The sequence below is a fragment of the Podarcis pityusensis genome, assembly GCF_964106645.2.
Source record: "Podarcis pityusensis genome assembly, chromosome: 12".
Lineage (NCBI taxonomy): Eukaryota > Metazoa > Chordata > Lepidosauria > Squamata > Lacertidae > Podarcis > Podarcis pityusensis.
In genome coordinates this window covers 21,134,934-21,157,954 of record NC_138037.1, presented here as the reverse complement: position 1 = coordinate 21,157,954, position 23,021 = coordinate 21,134,934, and the positions used below count along the sequence as shown (strand labels likewise).

Below are 23,021 nucleotides of genomic sequence, written 5' to 3'. Positions count from 1 at the left end.
AGGCAGGAAAACTTCAGATTAAGTCCCAACCCAGTACATAAGCACCAAGCAAATACAAATTTCCACTCACAAACAACCACTTGGCAGAAATAAATGGTGTCCCCCCTAAATAACATTCCACCTCTACTTTGTTTCTATCAATGAAGTAGTAAGGATGGTCTATAGCAGTAATTTATGAAATTTGAACCTTACTGTTCCCAAAAATTATTCCCTTGTCATAAAGATGATGGTGCACTTGCCTTTCCATTAGATTTACTGCCTATGTGTCATTATTGGCTATATGGTTCAATTCTTGTAATAATTTAATAAGATACAAGAATATTAAATAATTCATTTCCTTCATCCTCCCTCCCATTTTAGTTCTTTCAGCTGCTTTATTTCCTCTGTTCATCTTTGCAAAATATCTCTAGGTTTTCCATGGCTACGCGGACTATCCTTGCCTGCCTCCCACTTAAGTCAGACTTTTATCCTGTGATCTGACCACAAAGATCCCCAGAAAGGACCACATTAATCTGGCAACCACAAACCTAAAACTGGAAATGCTTGGGCAGGAGGACGAAGTGGGGAAATTAACATGGTGCCTAAATACTAAGTGTTGGTGACTGGCAGGTTTTTCAAGGGAGAGTTTTTCAGAATAGAAAAATGTCTGTCTCTGGTGAGGTAGCAGCCACCACCTCACCTCTAAAGCCAACGCAAACACACACACACACACACACAGAGAGAGAGAGAGAGAGAGAGAGAGCGAGCGCACAGAACATCCTATCCATTGGGTATGTTCACATCATATGGCAGCAATAAGTCCTTATGCCAGTCCCTGAACTTTTTGGGCATTCTGGCTCAAACCAGCACCCTGCATTGTGCTAAGCACTCATAAGACAGCTAACATATTTTGAAACTACTAAAGCTTTCTAACACCAGAGTTGGGGGTATCAGTCTTTCTCCTGCATTTCTAAAATGAATTTATGAGGAAGAGGACAGAGAGCAGAAACCTCTTCTGAGTCCAAATGCCATTTGGCTACTACTCTCCAAAATGTGTCTCCTCTGCGGCCGCTCCAACTGGTCACTATCGGATCAGTTTTTAAGAATCGGTCCCTGTATGTTTGGAATCTAATCTTTCCTCCTGCCTGTTCATTCCTGTTTACTAAGAGTGAAAGCCTGTGGGGGCAGAGATGGTCCCCCCCCCTCATTTATTAAAGCCATTTATATACCACTCTTCCCCTTTTAAAGAAAATTCCATCAGGGCAATATACAAGAAAACAGCAGAAAAAGTACACTGAAATCCAAAGTTAAAATAACATTAATTTTTTTATTAAAAACCCCCACCAAATTACAACAGTAACAATAATCCATGGTAGCAAAACAAGTTCTTAAAAATCCATCACCGGAAGCTGGGTATTATTTTTTTATTAACCCCTCCCCCAGCAATGTGTGGGTGAAGATGTGAATCTTTAATAGTCACTGAAACACTGTCGCGGATACGGGCAAGGGGTTAAATCTCTGTCCAGCACTTTTAGAACTGTTTTGGCACTCAATCACAAATAAAGCAGAAAAACAGGGATGCAGTTATGAGGTCTAGGTGGAATTGCAGGTACGTACTTCATTGTCTCCGATCTTATCCTTCCTCCCCATCCCATTTCGCCATCAGAAATTTGTCATTTTAACTGCCTGGCCCATGGCATTCATTCCGTCATTCCACCCAGTTCCATGTGGCCGTGGCCAGTCTCTGTAACCTTCTCCCTACAATCCTGCCTGTTACATTGTCTATGGAGGTTTCCCTTTCACATCTCCACCACCACTCCCAAAGACGCAACTCCGCTGTAGCCTTTTGCCGTCGCTTAATGGCCCCCGTGAGACACAGGATTTTGTTCTCAATTAGCATTGCTGCTGCACTCCTTCCTTAAAATGTACATCACACCCCACTTGCTCGCCCCCATCACTGAAGTTCAACAAACAGTCTTCTGTTTGCTCCAGGCTCTGCATAACCCTCAGCCTGCAAAGGAAGGTGGGACTTACAGACCCAAAAGCAAAATGTGGATGCATGGAGCCTGACCTACGAGCGAGCGAGCCTATACAACATCCTCACCCCCAGCACAATGCAAAAGTTAATCAGGAGTCCCAATGGACAGGTGTCTGTGTTTTTCCTGCTGTGAGTGTTAAACACACAGTTTGTTTTATCCTAGAATGTGTTGATTTGCTCAAGAGGCATAGATTTCTAAAAGTAGGCAAAACAGTTGCTTTCATACCGACAGCTGTAAACAGCAACTGCTCTCCAAGGGTACTGGGGGGGGGGGCAGGATTCCCAGAGAATCCTATTTAGTCTTCCGTTTAGTTTTGCATTTGTGCCAATATACAAGGCAAAAGGAGCAGAAGAGGTTTAGATTTTCCATTTGACTCCTGCGTGTGTGTTTTTAAAAATGGTATTGCATTTAACTAATAGGGGCAGAGAAAGCCAGGCACCAGGTTGACACATAATCATAGAATTGTAGAACTGGAAGGGACAAGGCTCAACTAGTCCAACTCCCCTGCAATGCAGGAATCTTTTGCCCAACATGGGGCTCAAACCCACGACCCTGAGATTAAGAGTCGCATGCTCGACGAACTGAGCTATCCATCTGAGCCCCGGCAAGGAGTCTTGCCCTCCCGGACAGCCAGCACAACTACTATAGGACCTTCCCAAACTAGACTGGGATGGGGGGTATCCCCAAGGCAGTCATAGGACCAAGAAGTTTACAGGCATATCAGCTGGGTCCTTAAACCAGCAGATAACACCAACTTGCCTTTTCCAAATGATTGCATTGGACAAGACTGGACTGACAGCTCTCAGGTGAGAGGGATATGCTACTACAGTGGTACCTCGGGTTACATACGCTTCAGGTTACATATGCTTCAGGTTACAGACTCCACTAACCCAGAAATAGTGCTTCAGGTTAAGAACTTTGCTTCAGGATGAGAACAGAAATCGTGCTCCGCCGGCACGGCAGCAGCAGGAGGCCCCATTAGCTAAAGTGGTGCTTCAGGTTAAGTACAGTTTCAGGTTAAGTACAGACCTCCGGAACGAATTAAGTACTTAACCCGAGGTACCACTGTAGTTCCAGCCAAGGGCCAGTCAGGTATTAAGGAACAGTAATGGACTAGATGAGGGCAATAAATTGAAACTCAATCCTGAGGAGGCAGAGATGTGCTGGGGGGTGCTTCAACCAGTCCTGGGTGATACCTGCATTCTCCCTAGAGCAGGAGAGATCTCCAGATGTTGCAGGCTGTAACCCTATCATCCACTATCACCCCCAACACCTGTCACAATGAATGGGGGCCTGGTAGGGAGTTGAAGTTCAACAGGGCTACAGGCGAGCCACCTGGCACAAAGGATCAGGTGCTCAGTCTGGAAGCGCTATCAGATCTATCTTTATCACCTGTGGCTACCTCGTAACGGTTTCTATTGAAGGTGCAAAATACAGTGGTACCTCGGGTTACAGATGCTTCAGGTTACAGACGCTTCAGGTTACAGACTCCGCTAACCCAGAAATAGTACTTGGGGTTAAGAACTTTGCTTCAGGATAAGAACAGAAATTGTGCTCTGGCAGTGCAGCAGCAGCGGGAGCCCCTATTAGCTAAAGTGGTGCTTCAGGTTAAGAACAGTTTCAGGTTAAGAACGGACCTCCAGAACAAATTAAGTTCTTAACCCGAGGTACCACTGTATACAAGTTTAGGAAACAAGCAGCAAACAGCATCATGCAACATGCAGGTGCATTTTCTATTGTAAATAACTGTCTTGAAAGTTGCACTCCTCCCCGTCACTCAGAACATCTGCCCATGTTGTGTGCTGCCAATATTACTGCTTCTATACTCAGCGAGAGTGTTCCTGACTAACCCATCCTCTCTTGTTGCACTTCCAATGAAAATAAGTTTTACTACTGTTTATGCTTGCTTTGCTCTGTAGACAAAACAGAGGAGCAGCTGGAAACCTATCTGGGGAGGTGCCTCTTTGAACAGAAAAGGCTAAACTGCATTCCAGCTTCAAAAGTTCTGCTGTCCTGGAAGACTTACAAGGGGGAGGAGAGGATATTTCAACACTTTTAAAGGTTACTTTGTAAGATTTAATTTGTGTTCCAGCATGCACTTGCACTGATGAAGTTACTAATAACAGGCTGCAGAGTGTACGAGCATTGCAGCCTAACACCCACCAGTGATTAGGTAGCGTTTATTACATGTATATATTGCCTCCCATTAAAAGAAGTCTGGAATCAATTCATCACCAAAAAAGAAAAAATCCATGATAAACTCACATAAACAGATTAAAAAAACAGATTACAACAGCACAATATCGTATCATTTGTGCTTCACAAATTCTTGGGGAACTGCAAATGTATTTGCCTGGATCCAAAATGATGGCAAGGTTGGTGCCAGGCAGGCCTCCCTGAGGAGAAATTTCTATAAACAGGGGGCTACTACAGAAAAGACCCATTCTCATACTTCCACCCTCCGGACCTCCCTTGTGGTGGCACACAATGAAATGCCTCGGATTATGATCTCAGGACCCAGGCAGGCCGGGCTCTTGAGGACTGCATTTTGGTCGATCATTTGAGACTGAGTTTTATAGTTCCCTTTTTTTGTACCTAGTAAACACTGGTGGCACACCACACATATACTATGGTTAGTCGTTATTTATATTTTTAAAAGAAACAGTGCAATTGGGATTCTTAGTTATTGCAGGGTTAGCCTTTTTTTAAAGAGAGGGAGAGCACATGTGCAGCATAGTAACAAATTCACATCTCTAGTTCACGATAAGAAATTCCGTAAAACTGTTAATAGCACCGAGAAATTACATTAAGGCAACAGTGAACATTTATTTCCATATTATTCATTCACACAGTCATAAGCCCTACCGTTTGTTGTTCAACCTGGAAAAAAGTATGAATGCCCTTCCCTGACCACCAAAAGGTCCTGTTCCATGAAAAATTAAATCCTTAAGGAGCACCTATCTGTATACTGAATAACGCATTGCAAGTACCATGGCAAACAAGCTATGCTTAGTAAAGTGGCAAATGTCAAAAAGTTCTTTACCTCAGCGAAGTGGGAGGTCAGAGTGGAGAATTTCTGTGAGAATATGTACAAGGTTCAATCGGGCAATATAAAATGGCCAAGATGGCTACAGCATGACTGATTTAGTACAAAGCTTGTTTTTCTAGCGTGATCACTCAAAACAGCAATGATAGTACATTCATTTCCAAATATGAGGCATTTGGAAGAGGAGTAGGAATCAAAAGTTTGGTTCCATTCCCAACCTCAATGACTCACACTTAATCATCAACCTTACCCTTTACTCATCTGGAAATTAATTATAGTACAAGTGATTACACAGAAACATTGGCAGGCCTCACTAGATGACTGGCAAAAATAAGGACACTTTCTACTTCGACTACTATGCCTGTTTGCCCTTCAGGAACCAGCACACCTTGGCTTAGCAACATCACATAGGATCTTCAACTTTAAATTTCGTATCTTCCAGCTTCACCCAGAGGCACACTTACTTGGAAGTAAGCTCAATTAAACCAGTGTGGTGTAGTGGTTTGAGTGCTGAGCTGGGATCTGGGAGAGCAGGGTTCAAATTCCCACTCACTTAGTGAGCTCACTTGATGACTTTGGGTCATGCCCTGTTCTCACACTAACCTTCTTCACAGGGTTATTGTGATGATAAAACAGGGAGAGGGGTACAACATACTCTACCTCTTGGGGGGGGGAGTGGGATAAGTGTAGTGCAGAAAATAAATACATACAATGGGAGTTCGTTCCAAGTAAAAATGCATCAGTTTGCACTGTGACTTTCTGAACACGTGCTTTCCAGGAAAGTCCCATTGTGAATAGTAACGACTACCTTAAGCTCCAATTGGGTTGGTTCTAAACTTATAGTGCAATCCTCCACATTTACTCAGAAGTCCCACTGTGTTCAATTAGGACTTTCTTTCAGATAAACATAAACAGGACAGCATTATAATTTAGACTTGTGATGTTTGTTTGTTTGTTTGCTTGTTTGTTTGGCTGTAAACTGCTGTGGGTAAAATGCTCTTGGGTAAAATAAAGCAACTAACAAATTTAATAAATAATGATGATGACTAAACCTCATTGAGTTCAAAGGGTCCTTTCCTAAGCATGACTAAGTTCCCATTCAACCCACTGATTTGTGTGGGACCAAAATGCAACTACAGTGGTACCTTGGTTCTCAAACTTAATCCGTTCTGGGAGTCCTTTCGACTCCCCAAACCATTTGAAAACCAAGGCGTGGCTTCTGATTGGCTGCAGGAGCTTTCTGCATTCAATCGGACGTTTGGCTTCCGAAAAACATTCGCAAACCAGAACACTCACTTCCCGGTTTGCAGCATTCGGGAGCTGATTTGTTTGGGAGCCAAGCCGTCCGAGTACCGAGATCCCACTGTAATTTGCTCTAGGTCAAACCCAGTCACTTCAGTCTCCCCATCATAATTTCATACTTCTGTATGGTCCTTACTTTAAAACAGGGATAAACCAATATGGTGCCCTCCTGATATCCCTCGACTACAGTTCCCATCAGCCCTAATTCTTATCCTTGGCCGATTGTCAAGGATGATGACAGGTGTAGTCCAACATCACCTGGAGGACACCACATCGCCCACCACTACTTTGAAATGAAGTAGACTAAGTGGAAATGAGGAAAACATCTTAGTCCTTACTCTAAACCCATCATTCCATGCTGTCAAGACAAAATCCTCTATTGCCAGGGCCTACCAGAAGAAAGCCATCAGAACAGTGGTTCTTAGCACACTAGGAATCAGAAGGAATGCCATCTTCTTCAGGAGGCAGCAACACAGCCTGAGTATGGGAACAGTACCAGAATTCTTGACAGGATCTTATGCTCCAGACAAGGGAGGAACAAGATACTTTGATGGGGGGGGGTGATAAAAAAAGCCAAATGAACTTCTCCCATAGCAATTAACATCTACCATCAGGAAGCTGCCTTATGCAAGCCATTACATTAGGCTGTCACAGAGGAAGGGGAGAGAAGGGATGCAAGACCATCATCAGCTCTGCTCCCCCCTCCATCAACTGTTGCCTGGCAACAGCCATTATATCAGGCAGCCACAGAGGAGGGAAGATATACAGGACCATCCCACAGCTGAGAAAACAGCAACTTTTCCTCTCCTTGAACCCCTCCAACCAAGCTGATTATTAGAATTTATAACTAAAAACTCATCCCCTTGTTTGCTTTTTCCTCCACCCTCCTCCTCTTCAACCCATTTTCCTTTTGTGTCATGACATTCTACAGTGTACAGGGACTGGTCTTCTTTTTTCCCTGGTCTGTAAGCTGCTCCAGGAGCCTTGTTGGGTTGAAGAGTTGGATAAATAATTCTTTGATTAAATACATAAGCCTTTATTATCATTATTTGAAATGAGATTATAAGGAAGGGACTACAGATTAGTGGCAAAGCACATGCCTAGCACAGAGAAGGTTCGAGGCTCAGTTGGTGGGGTGTCCAGGTCAGGTAGCGAGTGATGGGAAAGACTGCCTGATACCTTGCAGAGCCAATGCCAGTCAAAGTAGACACAATGGGCTGGATGAAGAAATAGCCCATACTTTATAGCAGGTGTGGGGAAACTTTGGCCCTCCAAATATTGCTGAACTACCCATCATCCTTGGCCACACTTGTTAGGGCTGCTAGGAGTTATAGTTCAAAGGTTCCCAACATTAGAGGATTTCCATATGTTTCCAGGACTTGGGCAAGAGCACCATTATGTTTTTCCAGTGTTTCCATTTCTTTCAAATGGGGCTTGCATAGGATAATGTCCTGATGGCTTGTGACCCACAGGTGACCCCAGCCTGCCAGTCTTCACAGCACCCAAGTCTCTCATTCAAGATGGCCACCTCACCTTGCCTCATGGCAGGGCTCCCTTTGCATTTCAACCCTCACTCATTTGCAACAACCTACACTCCTTTGTGGCACGCTTACGCACACATTTTTATCACCAACTCTTTAACCTCTGCTGAAACTCTAGATGGAATAAACTTTGGGAGATTTTATTTAAAGGATGTGAATAATTTAAGACCATAAAACATGAGGAAGTGCCTAGGAATAATGGAAGATGATGCATCACTTTGTGAATTAGCTAGAGGATTGTTTGCAGAGCTTGCACCAACTTCAGAACACATCAAGTTTTCTAACTGCCACTAAACTATAAACAGACCTTGGGAGTTCATCTGTCATGAGAGTTTTTAAAGTTTGGAATGCAAACACAACTATGGAGCCCTTCATCGCCATGGTAGGTACAGGAGTCAAGCATGCAGAACAGGAACAGGGAACCTGTAGTCCTCCAAATGCTGTTGGACTACAGTTTCTATCAGCCCCAGCCATTGTGGATTATGATGAAGGGAAGAGTCCAACAAGGTTATCACATTGCTGCCACTAGAGTACAGATAGCCAGTGCAGATGCCCAGTGATGCCTTCAAAGTTAGACTCTGATTAATGCTTTAGCCAAACCTAATCAGCTTGGCATGGCTTTCCTTCACCCCTCCCTTGGTTGCCAGTCAGCAATGGGGACCCATAAGAAAATGAACACCCTTCTCCATGCAGAGAGAACTAGATCTAACTTAAAGGAAAAACAACTCCAAAATCACAGGAAGAAGGCAAGTCATTTTTTGGGTGAAGGGGAGACAATGGAGCCCCCCATACCCTGGCCAAAAAAACCAGAAGAAGTGTGCATGTGCATGAAAGCTCATACCAATAACAAGCTTAGTTGGTCTCTAAGGTGCTGCTGGAAGGAATTTGTGTGTGTGTTTCAAACCAGGGATCATCTATGATAGGATAAGGGATGAGATGCCGACTGCACTCATTTTTCACAGACAGCTCATTTGAAAATGAACTGTCACAGATGTACCCTTAATGAACTGCTCTCTTTCAAACTAGCGATAAAACAGTCATTGATACCGAAGGAGGAAAGATCTCGAGTCATACTAAACACAAACGTTGATTTGTTGTTAGAAAGGAAATCTACTGAATGTAGGCTTAGATTAAAATTTTACTATCTTTTGAAGTCTCTTGCTCACTAGTGCACTACAGTCCCTTCCATACTGCTGCACACAGTCCAAGGAGACCTGACCCACGAAAGGGCTCCCCCCCCCCATGAAATTAATGTGTAGGATTCAAAAGTGAAGCGTTTTTAATGCTGCCGGGGGAAATTGGTAAAGAGTTACCTACAAGAATGCGTACCAAAAAAGCCAAGACTTCTACGCTAACATAGTATTCCCTTACATATTCTCTACATCTCTTACATCATGGGTCAGCAGAAGATAGTCTATGGGCAATAACCAGATTCCCTTAGAGCACCGAGTGTTGGGCTAGATTGGTCTTGGCCTGATCCCAAGCCCAAGCCATGTTTTTAAAGCAACAGTACAGGTAGAAGCAAGGATGCTGGCAGTCACTCCCTTATCAGATTACATAATACCTGTTCTGCAAGGGCTATACAGATAACAAATTTGCTTCTAGGCACAGTTCAAAGTGCCTAGAACGATGCCTTTTAAAGGCCTTGATGATGGTTCAGGTCCCAAATAGCTTAGGGACCTACTCCTCCAATACCAGCAGTTGATGGGAAGCCTTTTAGACCTGGCGGGTTACATCTTTATATCCGCCTATCCCTGCAGGCCAAATTTGACAGGTAGGTGGAACCACCTTTTTCTCAATCATATGACTTCATAAGGGGACAGCAATGACTTTCAAGCACCAGGCAGGGCTTGCAAAGAGCCCTGTGCTGTGCTTTGAAGCACTACTGTTCAGCAGGCTTGCCTTCAGCTCCCCACCCATGGTACACAGGCAGGGAGTTCTGCAAAGAATTGCTGCGCAAGTGAGTTCCGTGTGAGGAACTCGCACAGCCAGACCAGGCACGCCCCACACCTGATTTGTTTAAAACATTTTTACCCTGCCTTTCAAACCTTCATTCATAGTCACTGCAAACATAATATTTATTCAGTGATACCCTCCAAGATGGTCTAGCCATACATGCTTCTTTTAAAAGCATGGAGCCAACTGTAAGAGGATAGTACTGTACACCCTCATAAAATGTGAGAAAAAGGCTGGAAGTTGTTGCCCCATCCCCCAAATTCTAATGTTCATTATTTATACAGTGGCCTGGATAAACCTATACCCCATTCATGAACATACACATCCCATACGAGTCAGGGATTCACAAGTTTTAAAGTAGTATTACCAATAACAGCAGTCATTCATGTACTGAGGTTGATCTGTCTACAAGTGTCACATTATTCTAACCCGACTGAAACTAGAATTGAATATGACCCTAAGTTTACATTTGATCTAATTAGTAGATTTTCCTTAGGCAAACTACAAACACTGAAGCAAATAATGCATCTGCCCAGCATGAGAGAGAGAGAGAGAGAGAGAGAGAGAGAGAGAGAAAGAAATGGCAAATGCTTCCTTAAGTCTTTACTTATACTGATATTAATTAGCTCTTAATGAGACTTGTTGCAGGAGGATCCAACATATTACCCAATCTCCTGCAGCCAGGTGAGACAATACTCAACTGAAAACTGCTATGCAAACCAAGTCATCGTCATAGAATTGTAATTCGCCACCAATCTGATTAATATAATTAAATGGCTATGCTGTTTAGCCATGTCTAAAAAAATCGAGGACCAAAATGATGAATTGTGACTTGTATTTTAAGAGACAGGAATTCCCCGAATTCCCCGATATTCTGCTCACAGATGGAATATCATCTACCATCAACCTTGAGCCTAGAACAAGTCCACACAAGCGGCTCAGTTTCTGGACACTATTTTGCAGCTACATAATGACACACAAGCACCACCTTATTATACAGAAAATCCACTGAGTGCTACACATACTTATACGGGTCCAGCTTCCACCCAGAGCACTCCACAAAATCAGCTGTCTGCCCCGCGCTCCTGGCTGCATACCATAAGGTCGTGAATATAAGCTGCACTTTAACTTTTCACAGTGGGAATTTGGGGGGAAAGTGATGCTTATATTCAGGCCAATATGGTAATAATCCATACAACAGTATATATATATATATATCACAAGCAAAAAGGAGCATAAAGAAGGTCACAAATTCATTCCCCAGCATTTCCATGTAGGGCTGGGAGATCTACTTGTCTGAAACCCTGGAGAGCCACTGCAAGACAGCATGGATGATATTGAGTAAGATGGTCAAATGGTCTGACTGAATATCAGGCTGGGCAGTGTAGAAAAACTGATCAAGACACCCACTTCTCTCTATCTATGTCCATCACAGAAGTAGCAGCTAAGGTTCTCTATTCTAAAGCAGCCTGGTTATAAAATAAATTACCTCACTCCATTTCATCTAGACATGTTTTTATCTCTCTCTCTTTTTTCGCAGCAGTGAAGCCTACAAAACAAGATTTGGAAATTTTAAAGACAGATTTGCAATAATTCAGCTGTGCGATCTTCCCCCCATTAGTCAAATCCTAAAATCCCCGCAGTATTTGCATTAGCTTCCTTTTATTTATATTCCTCATGCCTTCTCTGCATCCAGCAGCTGACACACACTTTTAATTTCCTCCATGCTTTGAACCTCACTGGCTCCTTTCAAGTCTCTTCCACCATCGTCCCCTTTTCATTCCTCTCAGATAAAGTGCTGATTACCTAGAAGGCTTATCTGACCCAGAGGGCTTGGGGAGGCTACTATCTAGAATTCTGTTTGGCTGCTGCTGCTTGCGTCACTGCACATGGTAGCCAGAAGCTTACTTTCCAGTACAATACAATATTGGCAGCTACAGCTTCGGCAGTCGGAGGAAGACAGAAATAGGATTCAAATCCAGAAGATTTGGACGTAGTAGCCCTTTGTCTTTTACAGTGATTAAATTTGGACTTTCACAATGAGAACTGGCAGCCTGGTTTAAGCCACACTTGTCCAAGCACACACACAGAAAAGCAAGATGTCAAATGGCTCTTTCAAGGTTAGGCGTCGCCAGAAGATCCGCATGTGCTCTGATCAAGAGACAGTTGAGAGACAAAACCTGTTCCATATCCGCTCAGCAGTATGGAGGTGGCGACAGAAGACAAGCCAGTCCCTTTCTATAGGATGCACTCCGCACTTTCTTTCTCTTAAAGACGTGTCGTGATTTTGAGAGCTCCAAGGCAGGGAAAGGAAATTACAGCTCTCCAGATGTTGTTGAGGCTACAACTCCGAACATCCCTGACCGCTGGTCATGCTTGCTAAGGCTGCTGGAGGCCCACAGGACCTCATCCCTGCTTTAAGCTTTCATACGTGGAAATTCTTTTGGTAGATTAAGCCAAGAAGTAGAACTAGGATCGCCCAGTGAACTCCACTGACGTGCAAGGATTCAACTGTGGACCTCCCCGATACAAACCCAAACAGTCTAACCACTAAAGCACATGTTATGGTTGTTGCTTTCGTTCTTGTAGGTATACTGGGTGTGGTTTTTTAAAGTGAAGTGGGAGCAAAGCATTTTTCAAAAAAATTAAGCAAACACATCTACAGTGGTACCTCGGGTTAAGTACTTAATTCGTTCTGGAGGTCTGTTCTTAACCTGAAACTGTTCTTAACCTGAAGCACCACTTTAGCTAATGGGGCCTCCTGCTGCTGCACCGCCGGAGCACGATTTCTGTTCTCATCCTGAAGCAAAGTTCTTAACCTGAAGCACTATTTCTGGGTTAGCGGAGTCTGTAACCTGAAGCGTATGTAACCTGAAGCATATGTAACCCGAGGCACCACTGTATTCTTTAACTATGCATCTCCCTCATGCCTCCTTTTTTTTTAGTCATGCATCTTGAGCTGCTACGACTTGCTTTCCACAGGGAAGGAAGTTGGGACAAGAACGTGCAATTCAACAAGCACTGGAAACTCAGTTTGAATCCGATGCAAACACCAACTGCAGAGATTTCTTTCCCAGCCTCCAGCTTGTATGCACACAGGCGCGCACACACACACATAGCCCTACATTGCCCTGTGTGTTACATTCTCTAATCCTGGGGCAGCAGGGCCATAGACATTGACACTACTAGCAAATTCAATCCCCTAGAAAAGTAATCTCTACACTAGTCCAACTGCAGAGCAGATGGCTTTGTACAACTGCTGGTATAACTCTGTCTTACACTAAAAATCAAATCAGTATTATCAACTTGTTTATCACTTTATACTGAATTGGGCTAAATCCACATAAAAGCAGAAAAATTAGGTATTAACCTAAAAAAAAACCCCACAAGTTCTTCCTTCTACACCTTAGCATGGGGAAATACCTTTTCACCCCTCATTCACCCCCAGCTGTTGACATTCACTTCTGTTTTAAAAGCAGGTTATGTGAGCTTATATGAGCGAATGCTAGTTACAATTTTTTTTGGGGGGGGGGAACTTATCCACACTGGGGTAAATGTATTTACAAGCTACTGTATTTGAAAAAAGCACAGTGCTGGACAGGTTTGCCACAACAAGAATGACACACAAACACATACACAAACACCAACCAACAGGTCAAAACATGTGCTGCAGTTACAACACCACAGTATGTGTCATATTTCCCATGAGTAAAACCAAAAGCAACCTCGCCTTTTTCAAGCATTTGTATCAGCAGCTTTCTTTGGGTGGAGCAAGAAAACTCTGAAGCAGGAGGTGGAAGGGGCGGGGGGCAAGGAAACTGCTTAACTCTTACGGTTGTGAAAAGGCAGGTCAAACTTTTAGCTGCTGGCAGTGCCAAGACGTAAAACCTGTTCTCCTCAAGCACTTCATGTGTAAACGCCAGTGTGGTCTAAACAGGAACAACATGCCAAATCATATTCAGGCTACATCTTACTTGGTAAACGAAGAGGAAGACAGCTTTTATGGGGAATTATGGGGGAAACCACTATGAAGGTTCATATAATATTACAAATGTGGGTACATTTGCAAGGATGGTTTGCCCTCAAGGCCTATTGCTGACACAGCCGTACCCCTCTAGGATTCCCACACATCCTAAATTAGACCCAAGTTAAACTAAAGTGGAAAAAATGTGCAGCAAATTCCAAGCAATCCTGAGAGAGATCCATGCTAAGGTCATATGGCAGGCACATCAGCAGCATGAAATAAGTGCTCCCCAAGCTTTTAGTTGATGGATTCGTTAGAAGTTATGAAACCTAATGCAAGAATTGTGGTCTCCTGAGGATTTATAGAAGCAACAGAAAGGGGGGGGGGGGCGACAAATGGTGCAAAGCAATAGCTATCCCAAGAGTCCCAATGCATTGTGAGCTCTTCCTCAGGAGAGTCATGCTTAGTTATAGAAGATTCAGAGCATCATTGCAAAAAGTCTGTTAGCTGCAGAATGGAACACCAGCCATGTATCTGTATGTCACTGTGTAGCTTGACCAGAGAGTCTAGCATCTTTCTTGCTTGGAACTAATGCTTAACTATCTGAGGCAAGGTGACCTACTCTAAGTTTTGTTTTCCCTTTTTATGCAAACTGCTTTGAGCGCAATTTGAATCATGAGTGAAGGGCCCAATTAGCGTTGGTGCATTGCCAAGACCTTGGCACGATATGCACTAGAGCCAATTAGATATCCAAATAAATAATATATTTGTGGGAAATGTGGTATATAAATAAATTGACTAAGACTATAGCCCCTCCTACCACAACTGCACAGGACAGAACAACAGGAATTATATTCAAAATGCATTTCCCCACTTCTATCAATACTAATAGCACTTTTCGTAAGCCTTCCATGTCTTTACAACAGACATGGAAGGTAGGTTAATATTATCCCCATATTACCGGGGGTGGAGGGTTTGGGAAGGGGGTAGAAGAGGCCAAGAAATAGGATTTTACTTAGAACCCAGTGAAGTCACAGCAGAAGTGATCCGGGACATTCCCACTATAGGCTCAGTCACTTGATCCTTGTAGTATGTCAGATGCAGAGTTTCCTACTGAAGTTCCCCTTTAGATGTTACCAACAAGTGCCACAAGCTGATTTTTTATTTTTGGGGGTGGGCGAACACAAACACCAAGCTGGCAGCCCTGATGAGTAACATCTGAAGCCACTCGAGAGTCAGAACTTCCTTTTAGAATATATCACATAGTGTACAGCCTCTAAAACACGGCTAGTCCATGTTTTTCCTGTATCTAAAGAACAAAATATTGAAGACTCAGTGGGAAGCAGAAAATACTTTGCTGCCTATCCTCACTTGACACCAGGTGGTGATGTGGGGGAAGCAGAAAGTTTGGTCACATTAAGGGAGAAAGAGCATTTAATTAATAAACTCACATTTGATTTTTTTCAACTACTGATGACAGCAGATTGATGCGTTTAAGCATAGATCTGACCCAAAAATCTAGAAAGGTGGATTCCTTTTTCATAAAAACAGTGCACGATTACAGAATGACTTCCTGCTTATTTCCCACAGGTAGAAAAGAAATTTTCCAAAAATCTTAATATTGAGCTTATCTGCACACTGTTTCTTTTCCAACTCTCATCCCACTCCTTGATCAGTAAGAAGAGTGGGGTTTTTTATTTTGTGCTTTAAAATATCATGCATTTAATATTTTATGCACTCCAGGCTTCCTAAAGTACACTGTTATATGCAACTGCATAAAAACACACATATTATATACATGCTTCTGTATATAATTTTATATATACTTAGGCTTTTTAGAAAACTGACAATGCACAAGCAGCTTGGGTATAAGTGGTTACTTGTTGCAAAGAGGTGGTCCAAAGCTTGATTGGGTCAGAACTGCCAATTGTGTTTCTAAATCCATTCAAAGCAGATTCCTCCTCCCACCCTACCCCACAGCCTGTCTCTACAGACACTTTTCTTCTAGCCAAGCACACATTGCTACTAGAGTTCAGCTGAGGAGAAAAACACCACAGGAGGACAAACTGTGATGAGGCAGGCAGGCATAGGTTCTGCACTCATCCACGTACTCCATTTGCTGCTCAAACATGAATCCCCAACACCCTTCATTCTGCGCGAATGGGGGAGGTAAGTGTTTAAGCACATAGATCTGCCATAGTCACAACTAATTTGGGCCTTAACTTTTCAATGAAAAATGTTACTTGGATGCAGAGAAATATTCCAAGTAAAGGCAACATGGAGAACATTCAGATAGCGATACCAAACCACTCCCAAATTCAGTGCATGCCATAATAATAATAAAAAATGGGTATGAGAGGGAGAGAAATCTACTGTACAGTCATACCTCGGGTTGAAGTAGCTTCGGGATAAGTATTTTCGGGTTGTGCGCTGCAGCAACCAGGAAGTAACTGAGCGTGTTACTTCCGGGTTTCGTCGCTCGCACATGTGCAGTCAAAATGACGTCACGCGCATGCGCAGAAGCGGCGAATCGCGACCCACGCATGCACAGACACGTGGACGTGGGTTGCGTTCACTTCTGAATGCGAACGGGGCTCCGTAACAGATCCCATTCGCATCCAGAGGTACCACTGAATATACTTATCACCACATAACTTTGCATGCAGAAGCTAGGAAGGGTAGTTAATGCTGGAGGCAAGCCTAAGGAAAGGTCCTTGGGACGAAGCAGCGTGAAGCCTAGATTGTAGCCAGGCAAACATATGCAGCATGCAACAGGTTCCACAGTACTTTTATCTAGATTTTTTTAAAATAGTGAAGTTGCTGTAGCCTTTTCCTAAATATTATCCCCACAGAAATGTGTGAAAATAATCAGTGGGGACAGTGGCTGCAAACCTATGAGCACCTAGCGTAGGACTGCCATTCAACTTAGTGGGGCGCACTCCCAAGTAGACACACACAAAGGATTGTGCTGTTTAAGCCCTTTAGAAGTTACAAAGATCATTTAGACGGGTAGAAATGCATTTGAAGCACGCACACATACGCAAGGCTAGTAGACAGACTGGAAAAAGGAGTAACAAATAAGATTCTTTTCCTGAGTAACGTAAAGGCCCCATCAGAACTATGTATTTAAAAGCAGTATCAAGCCACTTTAAACAGGCATGGCTTCCTGCAAAGAATCATGAGACCTGTATTTTGTTAAGGGTGCTGAGAATTGTTAGGAGACCCCCATTCCCCTCACAGTGTTACATTTCTCAGTGTAGTTTAATAGTCAATCCCTTTCCCTAGGGAACATTGGAAACTGCAGTTCTGGGAGGGGAATAAGGGTCCTCCTAACAGTTCCCAAAATTGTCTGGGAGAAACCATACCTGTTTAAAGTGGTTTGAAGTAGTGCAGATGGGGGCCTTAGACACAGGTTCTCTTTCATGGAGCCTAAATATTTCACTCCAGAATGTATTAATTATATGAAATAAACAGGTCAGCCCATTTTGAGGAGAACCAGTGTATCCTTTTAAAAAAACAATGCTTTACTTTTCCTGGCTGCATACCTGCAGCTCCCTTCTCTCAGAAATTTATCGTTTCAGCAATCTAGCACCATGCCAGGAACACAATTCATTTGGACTCGGTATGAATTACACACCAAATATTAAATAAACAGTGTCCACAGAGAATTCGCTTGCATTATTAAATTACATGAAGTAATTTATAAGTGTGTGCGGCGTGCGCATGCATACACAAGCGTGAGACAGGGGTGGTTTTTCGCCACCCCCACCTCCCTTCCCTTCTTTCACAAATTCAGGATTTCACATTACTACAGTAAACAAGCCAAACAAGTCTCACTTCAAAAGTCATTTCGCTGCATTCATTTCGACATATTTGAAGTGGGGGGGGGGGAGGCATAACCCTCACACCACACCGCTGCCACCCCTCAGAAAAAAAAACCCTGAGAGAAGTCTGATGTAATATACTCTCTCTTTCTACTTCCAGTTTTCTCAATGGCTTTTAAACTACACACAAACACATACAAATTGAGATATGATCAGAACCCCAAAGGGAAACTAATGGAGAGAGGCAGAGAGAGAGAGAGAGAGAGAGAGAGAAGAAGAAGAAGAAGATATATATATATGAGGGGAAGCAGTCTGAAGGTAAACAGGCAGGGCTCTTGCTAAACCCATGAACCATTTCTCCCCCACCCAGCCAGCCACTGCTGCCTCCAGACGTTCACAGAAACACAGGGAGGGCTGTAGAAGAAGATACCCTTACAGACACACCCTCAGATCGGAGCAGACGGGATAGCCACCGTCCATTAACCCCCCCCCACCCCACCCCAGGCGCTTCAAGGGAAACACAGCCCCGAGGTGGAGCTGGGTGGGTGGAAGAGAGGAAGCCCTCGTTTGGTTCAAAAGTTTAAAGGGAAACGCCGAGGGATTGGACTGGGGGAGGGTCGGGGTGGAGGGGAGAAGAGGGCGACACCATGTCTCGCAGCCTGGGCTGGGCGCTACAATGTGCCCGGAGAGGCTTGCCCAGTGTCTGGGCTGGGTGCTTCTCTCCCCTTCACAACAGCCCTTGCCCACTTCCTGTGTGCCTGTGTGCGTGTTTGTGTGTGTGCAAGAGAGCGAGTGTGTGCGAGTGTGTGTGTGTGTGTGTGTGTGTGTGTGTGTGTGTGTCTAGGGGAGGTCCTCCCCCCCCTCTTCCCCCTGCCGTGAAGGCGAAGGGAGGCGACTGGCTTCCCCCTCCGCCGCCCCCCCCCCCCGGAAAAGCAAGCGAGGTCTCCCCGCCGGCGCTGCCTTCCCTCCTGCCTACCTGGATGTAGTTGTTCTCGCAGTAGTCGGCGACCCTGGTGAGGTTCTGGTAGCTCTCGAGCAAAGCCCGCTTGCCAGAAGGGATTTCCTCCTCTAGTAACATCTGCAGCTCTGCCATTTTCCACCCCTCCGCATCGCTTCCTCTTGCATTAAAGAGACAGCGGGAGCTCCGCAAGCTCTCCAGCCAGCCCGCCTGGTATTGTGGGATTCCTCCTCCTTCTCCTCGCCTCGCTCTCGCCACAGAGACTTCGCTTCCCCCCGCCTCCCACCCACACCGAGCCGCTCTCGCTCTCGCCCGTCCCTCGCCTGCCTCCTTTTTCGCCCGCCTTCCTTCTCAGCCGCCGTCCCCCTCCCCCCCCGCCCCGCAGGAAAAGGCGACCGCAAGGCACGCCGGGAGATGTAGTTACGGCTCTTTCGTGCCTCCCTCCCTTCCTCTTTCCCGCTTTGCTCGGTCTATATTAGTAATAGGACGCGGCCGCCGTCATCTCCTTGCGCTCTGGCAGTGGCTTCGTTTCCCTGGGATCCGCGCGGGCGAACCCGGCAGGGTTTCCCAGGGATGGGAGAGTGACTTGGAATGGATCCTGAGGGTCATCCAGTCCAACCCGCTGCAGTGCAGGAATACGCAGCTGTCCCGTGCGGGGATTGAACCTGCAAACCTCGGCATTATCAGCACCGCGCTCTAACCGATTTAAGCTGCCCTTGAGAGGCAGAAAGCTTTGAGTGCTGACATGCGCGTGCCGGAAATACTGTGGTTTCCCCACCCCCCAAGCCTAGCAAAATATAAATATTAGCCTCCAGCCCCATCCCCCCACAAACTGGACACCCGTCAGGAATTCTTTAGCTGTGGTGCCTGCAGTGCAGGGGGGGTTGGGCTAGATGACCCTCTGGGTCTCTTCCGACTCTGTGATTCTGTTGTGAACCGCCCGGAGATCTACGGATGAAAAGAGATACACAAATTTAATAAATAAGAATAATGATGATTCTATATAGAGAAGATATATATATATGATTGGGACACAGGTGGCGCTGTGGGTTAAACCACAGAGCCTAGGACTTGCCAATCAGAAGGTCGGCGCTTCGAATCCCCGCGACAGGGTGAGCGCCTGTTGCTTGGTCCCAGCTCCTGCCAACCTAGCAGTTCAAAAGCACGTCAAAGTGCAAGTAGATAAATAGGTAACGCTCCAGCGGAAAGGTAAATGGCGTTTCCGTGCGCTGCTCTGGTTCGCCAGAAGTGGCTTAGTCATGCTGGCCACATGACCCGGAAACTGTACGCCAGCTCCCTTGGCCAGTAAAGCGAGATGAGCGCCGCAACCCCAGAGTCGTCCATGACTGGACCTAATGGTCAGGGGTCCCTTTACCTTTAGTCCTTATGATTACAGGGGGGGGGGGGGGAACAGCAATGTGTATGATGTAGACAGCCAGGTGCACCCACCCAAACCTCCAAAAGTGAAGTTTCCACAGTACACAAGCGGGTTGGGCAGGACTATGCAGCCATAGTTGCAATTCATAGAGAATTTGATGGGCATAAGCCTCCTGACATCAGTGGGCTTTCAGGACATCTCATTCTGCAACAGAGATGGGAGTACAGCTAAATAAAAATATTTGGGACCTATGAGATAGGTGCCCAGTCAACCACTTTGATCAGCAGTTGGCACTACTATAGGTGCCACATAATATCGGCTCTACGTTTGTGCAAACTTGGTTGTTTGGTGTGGCAACACCCACACTTTGGAACTCCCTGCCTATTGAAATCAAGCAGGTGCCTTCACTACAGTGGTACCTCAGGTTAGGTACTTAATTTGTTCCGGAGGTCCGTACTTAACCTGAAACCGTTCTTAACCTGAAGCACCACTTTAGCTAATAGGGCCTCCTGCTGCTGCCGCGCCGCCGGAGCCCAATTTCTGTTCTTATCCTGAAGCAAAGCTCTTAACCTGAAGCACTATTTCTGAGTTAGCGGAGTGTATAACCTGAAACGTATGTAACCCGAGGTACCACTGTATACTCTTTTCGGTGACATTCCTGTTCAGACAAGCCTACTCATATGCTTAGGAAGTTGAGGTAATTTTAGTCTGTTTAGTAGTTTAACATGTAAGTTTAAAAGTAGAATTGTAATTTTTTCTTGCTTTTACTGGTTTATCTTTTGTAAACCACTCTGTTATTATTATTTTTTACAATCAAACAGTGTACAAATTTTATGAAACAGCTATATACATGTATGTATATGATCTCTGCAGTGGTTTCCAGGCTCGCCCCGCCCCCAGCCACTTGAAAATTGCTGAGAGTCTTGGCAGGTCACAATTTTGCTACTGCTTGTAGCAATTGTAATGCACTGGGCTAGATGCTGTGTGATTTTTAATTGTATTTCTATTGCTACTTTTATTTTTTATAGTGGGTGTCATTGTATTGCAATCTAAATTCCATAGAATTCAAACTGTAATACAATAAAATGCAATATAAAGATAAAAGAATCAATAGAAATGCAGTTAAATAATCAATATGAATATTTATTACAGACACACCGTGGATCACCTGAAAGACACTGTGGATGTACTGCAGAAGGCTAGTATGTGAGAAGGGCAGAAATAATAGTACGAATATGTAAAATGTTATCTTCGTGAAAGAGGAAAGCACTGAGGATTCTGACACTCACATCATTATAGGACTTTATAGCAAAGCATCTCCCTTCTCCATAGCTGGCACAAATGAATTTTAGGATGGAAGCCTTGATTATGAAACCTCACCATCTGCTTTGCTTATGGCTTCATGCTGATTGATTTTCATATGGAAAGAACATCAAAGGGATTGTGACAGGACATTCCGTTTCAAGGCAGTCCCAGAATCCTCTGCTGCTGCTTCTTTTCCTGCAGAAGTCACTAGCAAGAATGCCAATTAGTGCCAACTGCAAAGATGATAATAATGTGTAACATAGAGCTCAATGTACCCTCCTTAAACGTGGCAGTCCTAAAACCAGGAATATCATTTCAAATTGTAGCTGGTAGGTGCCACAGCACCTACTTTAGGGATGGGTGAACAACCTTACTTCCTTCAGATTCACATTTTTCTGATCTTAAGTTTGGTTTTCCACATTTTCACATCAGCCTTGGTTTGTATCTTTTTGGGGGCGGGGGAGGGAAGTTCTAATAAAAATCCAGCAGCATTTTAATGCAAAATTCTCCTAACGTTTGTTTGCAATTTTTCCTACTATACGCATTTTTGCAAAGCTATTTCTCCTACTGTAGTACAGTCTAGTTACAGGTAGGTAGCCGTGTTGGTCTACTGTAGACAAAACAAAATAAAAAAATTCCTTCCAGTAGCACCTTAGAGACCAACTAAGTTTGTCACTGGTATGTGCTTTTGTGTGCATGCACACTTCTTCAGATATCTCTAAGGTGCTACTGGAAGGAATTTTTTTATCTAGTACAGTCTGCATGTTATTTTCACTAATAGATGCACTTATATATTGGAAAACTGCATTACAAAATTCAGACAAGTGTGACTTTGGAACCATGACTGTTTCTGTTCACGTATTGTTTCGGGAAGTGTGACAACTAGGTGGATAAGGTAGGTACAGATTTTGGCAGTGTGCACCTTACCAGCTGCCCAGTAGTGCTGACCCTTAATGCTGACCCAGGGTAGGGGAACATTCGGCCACTCAGAATGTAAAACCAGTGGAATTTTAGAGATACAAATAAGAAGTTGTATCCAGCTATGTTCTGCTCAAAGTAGACCCATTGAAATGAATGGACCTAATTTACTTGTGTCCATTATTCATTACAGTGGGTCTGCTCTGATGATGAGTAACAGCGGATGCAGCCCAAAATTGACAACTTTTGGCTGGACCATGCAGCTTTGCATTTTAAGGGTGGTTGGGATTAGCAATTATGATGCTTGCTTCCAAATTGTAGAAAGCTTCATTGGGAGGGGAGGGGCCAGCCAGGGGGCAGGAAGTTCTGCGGGGCCTCCAAGGAGTCTGCCTGCCTCCTCCAACTCAGCCACCCTACAGCTGAGGGGGAGGCCACGGGCGGACCGTTTGGGGCAGTGTGGAGCCTGCGGGCACCCAAGCCACTGCGTCACTCCCAGGAGAGACGCGTGGCTCGGGCGCACTGCAGGCCCCGCGTTGAGTGCCGCCTGGCATTTTGTCACCCCCCTCAGTGGTGACACCTGGGGCGAACCACCCCCACCCCCCCTTCCTCTGCCCCGATTGTGCCGCAGTTAAAAGCACCACTGTGGGGACTAATGGAAAGGTTGGCAGCCCTGCTAGATATAGGCACTCATGAAGCCTAAGCACAGGTACTGTCTATAGCTACACCCTACTTTGCTTGACAGTTGAAACCACAAACTTTGGTGTGCTCCTGAATTACTGCCACTGAAATATAAAGTCTGGAAAACACAGCA

At 44.6% G+C, this 23,021-nt stretch overlaps 1 protein-coding gene and 1 long non-coding RNA gene across 11 annotated transcripts in view; one reads left to right on the top strand and one right to left on the bottom strand.

Moving 5' to 3' along the window:
* The window catches only part of ABI1 (abl interactor 1), a 97,726-nt gene extending 78,822 nt beyond the window's left edge, over positions 1-18,904 (bottom strand). For 2 of the 10 annotated variants that reach the window (XM_080974465.1, XM_080974468.1), the window contains exon 1: positions 18,628-18,904. In XM_080974465.1, coding sequence (XP_080830591.1) covers positions 18,628-18,744 — 117 coding nt within the window. In that variant the 5' untranslated portion in view covers positions 18,745-18,904. The remainder of the gene's footprint in view (positions 1-18,627) is intronic. The other 8 variants (XM_080974471.1, XM_080974472.1, XM_080974470.1 and 5 more) reach the window with 6 other exon arrangements.
* A 1,684-nt stretch (positions 18,905-20,588) lies between these two features.
* On the top strand, positions 20,589-22,122 carry LOC308459320. The gene is made up of 2 exons (XR_013977999.1): positions 20,589-20,684; positions 21,140-22,122. It is a non-coding gene; the product is annotated as an uncharacterized lncRNA (long non-coding RNA).
* Positions 22,123-23,021: the final 899 nt, after the last annotated feature.